Source organism: Pristis pectinata, chromosome 2 (assembly GCF_009764475.1).
Source record: "Pristis pectinata isolate sPriPec2 chromosome 2, sPriPec2.1.pri, whole genome shotgun sequence".
Classification (NCBI taxonomy): Eukaryota; Metazoa; Chordata; class Chondrichthyes; order Rhinopristiformes; family Pristidae; genus Pristis; species Pristis pectinata.
In genome coordinates, this window is record NC_067406.1 from 97,077,274 (window position 1) to 97,087,151 (window position 9,878).

The following is a 9,878-nucleotide window of genomic DNA, read 5'->3' on the forward strand; positions in this document are numbered from 1 at the left end:
ATGATCTAAATCATTAATATATGACAACAACAGAGGGCGCAGCACCAATCCCTGTAGCACATCACTGGTCATAGGCATACAATCTGAAAAACAACCCTCCACTACCACCCTCTGTCCCCTGCCACCAAGCCAATTATGTATCCAATTGGCTAGCTCACGCTGGATCCCATGTCATCTAAACTTCCAGACCAACCTACCACGCAGAAGCTTGTCAAATAAGATATTTTTATAAGTCACATATACATCGAAACACACAGTGAAATACATCTTTTATCAGAGGGCAGCCCGCAAATGTCGCCACGCTTCCAGTGCCGACATAGCATGCCCACAACTTCCAAACCTGTACATCTTTGGAATGTGGGAGGAAACCAGAGCACCTGGAGGAAACCCACGCAGACATAGGGAGAACGTACAAACTCCTTACAGACAGCGGCCGGATTTGAACCCGGGTCGCTGGCGCTGTAAAGTGTTACGCTAACTGCTACACTACCGTGCCTGCCAAAGTCCACTAAGCCAACACCTATTGCCCTGCCCTCATCAATCCTCTTGGACATCTCTTCAACAAACTCAATGAACTTTGAGAGACATGATATATCATGGACTATCCCAAATCAGTACTTGCCTTTCCAAATATAAATAAATAGTCTCTCAGAATCCCTTCCAATAGTTTTCCCACCACTGATGCAAGGCTTACTGGCCTGTAGTTCCAGGCTTATCCCTGCTGCCCTTAGTAAATAAAGGCACAGCATTAGCTATCTTAGTCTTCCAGTACCTCATCTGTGGCTAACAAAGATACAAGGAGCCCTTCCTTGTTTAACATAACATCCTGGGATGCACATAATCAGGCCCCAGGGACTTATCCACTATAATGAGTTTCAGGACCTTCAACACTTCCTCCTTTGTAGTTTGATATGCTCCAGGATATCTGCTCCCCCCCCCCCCCCCCACCACCGAAGCTTCCACGTCCTTCTCCATGATGAAAACAGATGTAAAGCATTCATTTAAGACCTTGCAGCACCAGAGGGACATCAAGGACTGTTGGGTACTCTGCTTCACAGAGACATGGTTCACTCCTAAAACTCCAGACACAGTGCTCCAGCCTGACGGCTTCACCATCCACTGTGTGGACCAGATGGTGCATCAGGTAAAGGTAGAGGTGGCAGCATTTACTTCATGATTAACTCATCATGGTGCACAAACGTGGTGGTTCTGACACAGTCCTGCTCCCCCAACCTGGAACATTTGGCAGTCAAGTGCCGACCATTTTATCTGCCAAGGGAGTTCTCTGCTGTCACCCCGGCAAATGTCAAGCTGGCGCTGGAGGAGCTGAGCACCGTGATCAACAGCCACAAGACAGCGCACCCTGATGCCGTCCCGATCATTACAGGGGACTTCAACCAGGCCAGCTTGAAGAAGTCTCTGACAAACTACCACCAACATGTCCACCTGCAGAACCAGAAGAGCCAACACACTCAATCACTGCTACACCACCATCAAGAATGCTTACTGCGCCATCCCGCACTGGCACTTTGACAAGTCTGACCATATGGCTGTACTTCTACTTCTGACATATATGCAGAGACTGAAGACCACAGCACCAGCAGTGAGGACCGTAAAGGTATGGTCAAGGGAGAAGGAGGAGCGTTTACAGGACTGCTTTGAATCAGTGGACTGGACCATATTCAGGGATTCATCTTCGGATCTGAATGAACATACCACGGCCAACACTGACTTCATCAAGACCTGCGTGGATCAGTGTGTGCCACTGTGAACATGCCACGTTTTCCCAAACCAGAAGCCCTGGATAAACCAGTTCTGGTTGCCTCATTATAGGAAGGATGTGGAGGTGCTGGAAAGGATGCAGAGGAGATTTACCAGGATGCTGCCTGGATTAGAGAGTATGGATTATGAGGAGAGACTAAAGGAACTAGGGCTTTACTCATTGGAGAGAAGGAGGATGAGGGGAGACATGATAGAGGTACAATAAAGAGGAATAGATAGAGTGGACAGCCAGTGCCTCTTTCCCAGGGCACCAATGCTCAATACAAGAGGGCATGGCTTTAAGGTAATGGGTGGGAAGTTCAAGGGAGATGTCAGAGGGAGGTTTTTCACCCAGTGAGTGGTTGGTGCATGGAATGTGCTGCCTGGGGCTGTGGTGGAGGCTGATACGTTGGGCAAGTTCAAGAAATTGTTAGATAAGCATATGGAAGAATTTATCTTATGGAGGGATATATGGGAGGAAGGAGTTAGATAGTCTTAAGAGTGGTTTGAAGGTTGGCACAACATGTTGGGCCGAAGGGCCTGTATTGTGCTATATTGTTCTATTCTCATTTTGCTGAGGGCTAGATCTGTGGTGTTCAAGACTGGCGATCCAGAACCCTACAAGAAGTCCAGGTATAACCTACGGAAGGCCATCGTGAGAGCGAAAAGGCAATTCTGTGTGAAGTTAGAGACACAATTGCATGCACAACAGCTGTGGCAGGGTTTGCATGCCATTACTTCATATAAGGCGAAATCTAACAGCATAAATGGCAGTGATGCTTCACTCCCTGATGAGCTCAACACCTCTTATGCACGCTTTGAAAGGAAGAGTAACACCACACCTACACGAATCCCCACAGCGTTTGGTGACCTTGTAATCTGTCTCTGAGGCCAACGTCAGAACATCCTTCAAAAGGGTGAACCCTCACAAGGCATCAGGCCCCGACGGTGTACCTGGCAGGGTACAGAAAATCTGTGCCGATCAACTGGTTGGAGTGTTCAAGGACATCTTCAACCTCTCACTGCTGCAGTTGGAGGTTCCCACCTGCTTCAAAAGGGCATCAATCATACCAATGTCCAAGAAGAGCAGGGTGAGCCGCCTCAACGACTATCGCCTGGTAGCACTCACATCTACCTTGATGAAGTGCTTTAAGCGGTTCGTCATGGCTAGAGTTAACTCCTGCCTGAACAAGGACCTGGACCCACTACAATTTGCCTACTGCCACAACAGGTCCACAGCAGACTCAATCTCACTGGCTCTCCAGTCAGCTTGGGAGCACCTAGACAACAGCAAAACATATTTCAGGCTGCTGTTTATCTTGGCGTTCAACACTATCATCCCCTCAGTACTAACTAACAAGCTTCTCTGTACCTCCCTCTGCAACTGGATCCTTGACTTCCTTATCGGGAGACCACAGTCAGTGCAGGTCAGTAGTAATATCTCCTCTTCGCTGACAATCAACACAGGCGCTCCTCAATGATGTGAGCTTAGCCCACTGCTCGACTGTCTCTACACTCATGACTGTGTGGCTAGGCACAGCTCAAACGCCATCTATAAATTCACCGATGACACCACTGTTGTTGACAGAATCTCAGATGGTGATGAAGAGGCGTACAAAAGTGAGATAGATCAGCTGGTTGAGTGGTATCACAACAGCAACCTCGCACTCAATGTCAGCAAGACCAAGGAATTGATGGTGAACTTCAAGAAAGGGAAGTCGGAGAACACACACCAGTCCTAATTGAGGGGTCAGCGGTGGAAAGGGTGAGCAGCTCAGAGAATCCATCTTGGGCCCGACACAATGATGCAATCACAAAGAAGGCACGCCAGCAGCTCTACTTCATTAGGAGTTTGAGGAGATTTGGTATGTCACCAAAGACTCTTGCAAACTTCTACAGATGTACAATGGAGAGCATTCTGACTGGTTGCCTCACCGCCTGGTATGAATGCTCCAATGTGCAGGATCAAAAGAGGCTACAGAGGGTTGTAGACTCAGCTGGCTCCATTACAGGCACAACCTCCCCACCATCGAGGACACCTTCAAGACGCAGTGTCTCAAGAAGGCAGCATCCATCATTAAAGACCCTCATCATCCAGGACGTGCCCTCTTCATCTTACTATCATCGGGGAGGAGATACAGGAGCCTGAAGACCCACACTCAACATTTCAGGAACAGCTTCTTCCCCTCCGCCATCAGACTTCTGAACTGTCTATGAACACTACCCCGTTATTCCTCTTTTGCAGTATTTATTTTTGTAATTTATAGTAATTTTTATGTCTTTATATCTTGCACTGTACTGCTGCCACGAAACAACAAGTTTCACAATGTGTCAGTGATAATAAACATGATTCTGATATTTCCTGTGGCTCCATACATAGATTACCACACTTATCCTCAAGGGGTGCTATCCTTCCCCTAGTTACTCTTAATATAGTTATAGAATCTTCAAGGATTCTCCTTTATATTATCTGCCAGGGATATTTCATGGCCCCTTTAATTTCCTTCTTAAGTGTATTCCTAACCCCCGATACTCCTCAAAGGATTCTCTAGATCCCAGCTATCTATACCTGTAATAATAATATTTATTAGTCACATGTACATTGAAACACATTTTGGGAAATCAGCCCACCAGGCTGTGCTCCTTCTCCCTGCATACAAACAGAAACTGATACAGGAGGATCCGGTACAGAGAGTCGTGCAGTGCTGGTCTGAGGAAGCAGATGAGCTCCTATGTGACTGCTTTGAGACAGTGCACTGGTCCATGTTCAAAGACTCAGCTGCCAGCCTTGATGAGTATGCCACCACCAGACTTTATCAGCAAGTGTGTGGAGGACTGTGTGCCAAAGAAGACAATTTGGGGTGTTCCCAAATAGGAAACCATGGATGAACCGGGAGATCCACTCCCTACTGAAGGCGAGGACTGCTGCACACAAATCTGGTGATCCTGATCTGTACAAGAAATCGAGGTATGACCTTCGGAAAGCTATCAGGGATGCCAAGAGTCAATACCGACTCAAAATAGAATCCCTGACCAGCCGTCAGTTATGGCAGGGCTTACATGCACATTTTGAACAGAAGGGAAGTGGATTGTCACCATCCACCCTGACAGCCTCCAATGCAGCCGAACCTGTGATCACAGGTGAGGACATAAGATCAGTCTTCCAGAGGGTGAACACGAGAAAAGCACCTGGCCCAGATGGTGTCCCTGGCCGTATGCTCAGATCTTGTGCTGATCAGCTGGCAGAAGTACTTGTGGACATATTTAACCTCTCCCTGCTTCAATCTCAGGTTCCCACCTGTTTTAAGAAGACCACTATCATGCCAGTACCGAAGAAAAGCAAGGTAACATGCCTCAATGACTACTGACCAGTGGCTCTGTCATCCACCATCATGAAGTGCTTTGAGAGGCTGGTCACGGCACACATCAACTCCAGCCTCCCAGACAACCTTGACCCACTGCAATTCACCTATCGCCGAAATAGGTCTACAGCGGATGCCATCTCCCTGGCCCTACACTCAGCTTTGGAGCATTTGGACAGTAAAGACACCCACATTAGACTATTGTTTATTGACTACAGCTACAATACAATAATCCCACACAAGGCTGTCACCAAACTCCGAGACCTAGGACTCAACACCTCCCTCTGTAACTGGATCCTTGACTTTCTAACCAACAGACAGTGAGGATAGGCAGCAATACCTCCAGCACGATTATTCTCAACCTTGGTGCCCCACAAGGCTGTGTCCTCAGCCCTCTACTCTACTCCCTATACACTCATGACTGTGTGGCTAGATTCTGCTCTAACTCCATCTACAAGTTTACAGATGATACAACTGTATCTCAAACAGCGATGAGTCGGAGTACAGGAAGGAGATAGAGAGCTTAGTGGAATGGTGTCATGACAACAATCTTTCCCTCAATATCAACAAAACAAAACAGCTGATCATTGACTTCGGGAAAAGGGGCAGTGTACAGGCACCTGTCTACATCAATGGTGTTGAGGTTGAGAGGGTTGACAGCTTCAAGTTCCTGGGATTGAACATCACCAACAGCCTGTCCTGGTCAAATCATGTAGATGCTACGGCCAAGAAAGCTCACCAGCGCCTCTAATTCCTCAGGAGGCTAAAGAAATTCAGTTTGTCCCCTTTGACTCTCACCAACTTTTACCGATGCACCATAGAAAGCATCCTATCTGGATGTATCATGGCTTGGTACAGCAACTGCTCTGCCCAGGACCGCAAGAAACTGCAGAGAGTTGTGGACAAAGCCCAGCGCATCACGGACACCAGCCTCCCCTCCTTGGACTCTGTCTTTACCCATCATTGCCTTGGTGTAGCAGCCAGCATAATCAAAGACTCCACCCACCCGTGACATTCTCTCTTCTCTCCTTTTCCATCGGGTAGAAGATACAGGTCCCTGAGGCACGTACCACCAGACTTAAGGACAGCTTCTACCCCACTGTGATAAGACTACTAAATGGTTGCTTTATACAATGAGATGGACTATGACCTCACCATCTACCTTGTTGTGACCTTGCACCTTATTGCACTGCACTTTCTCTGTAGCTGTGACACTTTACTCTGTACTGTTATTGTTTTTACCTGTACTACATCAATGGACTCTGTACTAACTCAATGTAACTGCACTGTGTAATGACTTGACCTGTATGATCGGTATGCAAGACAAGTTTTTCACTGTACCTCGGTACAAGTGACAGCAATAAACCAATACCAATACCAGTGAAATGTGTCTTTTTGCGTTAACAACCAACACATTCTGAGAACGTGCTAGGGCAGCCCACAAGTGTCGCCACACTTCCAGTGCCAACATAGCATGCCCTCAACTTCCTCCTTTTTCCTGACCAGAGCCTCAATATCCCTTCTCAACCAGGGCTCCCCAATCCTGCCAGCCTTGCCCTTCACTCTTAAAGGAACATGCTGGCCCTGAACTCTTCCTATCTTGCTTTTAAAATCCTCCCACTTGCTAGACATCCCTTTACCTGCAAACAACCTCTTCCAATCAACATTTGTGAGTTTCTATCTGAAATGAGCCTTCACCCAATTTAGGACTTGAACTTGAGGACTGGACATATCTTTTTCTATGACTATTTTGAAACTAGTAGAATTATGGTCACTGGTCCCACAGTACTTCCCCACTGTCTTAAGAGGAGGTCAAGTGCAGCCCCCTCTCTGGTAAGGCCATCTACATCTTGCTTTAGAAAACATCCTTGGGCACACTTAACAAATTCCCAGTCAACATTAGGGAAGTTAAAATCACCTACTATTATTCCTACAGCTATCTGTGATTTCCCTCTCCTCTGACTCTTACTGACTATTGGGGGGCCTATAGCATAATTCCATCAAAGTGATCCCCCTTTTTTTGGTACACACGAGACTGCAGATGCTGGAATCTGGAGCAAATAAATCTGAAAAACTCAGTGCGTGGAGCAGCACCCATGGGGGATAAGGAATTGTCGACATTTCGAGTCACGGCCCTGCATAAACAGTTTGTTTTTTGATTGCCTTTGTACATTTCGAAGTTCTGCCCCTACAGCCTCACTGGATAACCCCGTCCCCAGGAAATCCTCTCTAAGTACTGTCGGGATATTCTCCCGAATCAATAACACAACTCCCCCTTTTCTCTTATCTCCACCAGAAGCATCAATACTCTGTAACACTGAGTTGCCAATCCTGCCCAAATCGCTACCACTTTTTCATAATAGCTATAATATCACAATCCCAAGTGCAGATCCATGCTCTGAGTTCATCTGTCTTACCTGTCAGACTTATTGCATGAAAATAAATGCAGTTTGGCCTATCAGACCATCCTGGTCCTGCCCCTGCCTGGCCTGCCTACCGGACTTGCTTGCTTTAACCTCTATATTAGATTCAACTTTCTCATCTGTTACACCACTCCCATGCCAGACTAGTTTAAAGCCTTCCAAGTAGCATTGGCAAACCTCCCTGCAAAGATATTGGTCCCCTTCCAGTTCTGATGTACAGGTCACCTCAGCTCCAGAAGAAATCCCAATTGTCCATGTAGGTGAAGACCTCCTGCCTGCACCAGCTCTTCAGCACCACATTCATTTGCCATATCCTTGTGTTCCTACACTCACTAGCACATGGCACAAGGAGTAATCCCGAGATCACCAGAATGACCTGCTTTTTAACCTTCTGCCTACCTCCCTATATTCACTTTGCAAGACCTCATCTCTCTTCCTGCCTATGCCATTCGTACGGATCGTAACTTCTGGGTGCTCACCCTCCTTGTTCTGCAACCACTCGCATGAATCCTTGACCCAAGAACCCGAGAGGCAACACACCATACTGCAGTTTCGCTCACGGACACAGAAACCTAATTACCCGGAAAGAATGCTCAACAACTATGTAGACCTCAGCATACTCTCTTATGACAGGGAAAAGTTTCCAATATGACAATCCATCATGACAACTTTACTGGCCCATGCACAGGATGAAATATTGCCGCACACCCCACCCCTTCCTCCCTCCTCTTTCTCCCCGCAGCGCCCCCCCCCCGATAAATATCGATGCCCCCTTTTTCAATGGTTGCAATAATGCAGAACGGCAGATACTGACCAACAATTAGGAAGTCAAGGTGTAAAAAGCCACCCGCCACCCGCTCCCACTCTTATTTCCTATGCAATGGGTTGAGAGAAGTCCTTCGCCTTTCGTTACGACAGATCTCAGATCCTTCCAAGGCGCTTGGGCGCCAAACCACCCAACAATCTCCCGGACCCCAAACAAAGGCAGCTGCCCAGGCCCAGAGATGTTTAACACCAATCTCACCTCCACCATGGTCCTGCTTGATGGCAGCCGCCAGAACCGCCAGCCGCTTTTAAAAACCACCGCAAATGCGGCCAACACCGTAAGCTTCCTCAGCCAAACCCGCCGATTATCACCGAGAACCACAGACCAACCCCACAGCAACGAAGTCTGGCACGACGAGGGACAGTGCGATGACAGGAAGTCATTCACGTCTCCTCTGCCTTGCACGCCGCCTACAGCGACACCCAGCTTGAGCGGCCCCACGCCGCACATACAGCTCAGGAGAGGACACCGAGTATCGCCGCCGTTGGCTCGGTCACTATTTTGGAACACGCTGAGGCTAGATAAACATTGGGCAAATCAAACCCGGATTTAATAAGCAAAGGAATTAACAGTAAACCGATTTTGCAAAGTGCCACCAATAACAAAAACGTGCATTAATACAGCACCTTTAATCCCAAAATGTTTTCCGGGGAGCATTAGCAAACGCCTGGCGAAGTCATCCCTTTCCACAGATGTCATCTGACCTGCTGAGTGTTTCTTGTGTTTTCCGCTCTTATCAAACAAATCATTGACGTAAGCCACTTAGAAGTAGCTTTTGTTTCCAGCATTTCCTGCTTTTGTTTGTGAAAGGTGTGAGTTTGACATGACAACTTTATGGAGCATGGGACCAGGAGGACACCAAAGTTAGGGGCTGATGTAGGTCTAACTTCGACACCCAGGAATCACATTTTTAAAGAAAAGATAATTTGGAAGTTTGCAACTCATTGCCTTGCTTTTAAGACTGAATAAAATATATTGACAGTAATGGAATAAAAATGCATGCATAGAGTTTGGGTTAATCATGATCCAGTTGAGTGGCAGAAAAGGATTGAAGGCCTAAATGACATGTTCATTTCCCAATGTTTCTTATATATCACTTCTCAATAAGATAGAAGAAGGAGCATCAGCTTTAGAAAATTAGCAACTGCAAAACATGTTAAAATTGTGGCTAATCCTCCACTCCCTTGCACCTTATTGCTCATTCAGAATTCTTAAAAAGGAATTGGAATTAGTTTATTATTGTCATATGTACCAAGGTACAGTGAAAAACTCGTCTTGCACGCTGTTCATACAGATCAATTCATTACACAGTGCATTGAGGTAGTACAATGTAAAACAATAACAGAATGCAGAATAAAGTGTAACAGCTACAGAGAAAGTGCGGTGCAGGTGGACAAGGTGCAAGGTCGTAACGAGGTAGCTGCTAAGTTAACAGTCCATCTTATCATACTAGGGAACCGTTCAATAGTCTTATAACAGTGGGATAGAAGCTGTCCTTGAGCCTGG

The 9,878-nt window shown here is 46.8% G+C and overlaps 1 protein-coding gene across 2 annotated transcripts in view; it reads right to left on the bottom strand.

The window, feature by feature from the left end:
• plrg1 (pleiotropic regulator 1) overlaps window positions 1-9,359 on the bottom strand; it is a 32,309-nt gene extending 22,950 nt beyond the window's left edge. Inside the window, exon 1 of one of the 2 annotated variants that reach the window (XM_052032572.1) lies at window positions 8,571-8,776. In XM_052032572.1, the coding sequence (XP_051888532.1) occupies window positions 8,571-8,579 (9 nt within the window). In that variant the 5' untranslated portion in view covers window positions 8,580-8,776. Of the gene's footprint in view, window positions 1-8,570; window positions 8,777-8,998 lie in introns of those variants that run through there. The other variant, XM_052032582.1, reaches the window with a different exon arrangement.
• Between the last annotated feature and the right edge of the window lie 519 nt (window positions 9,360-9,878).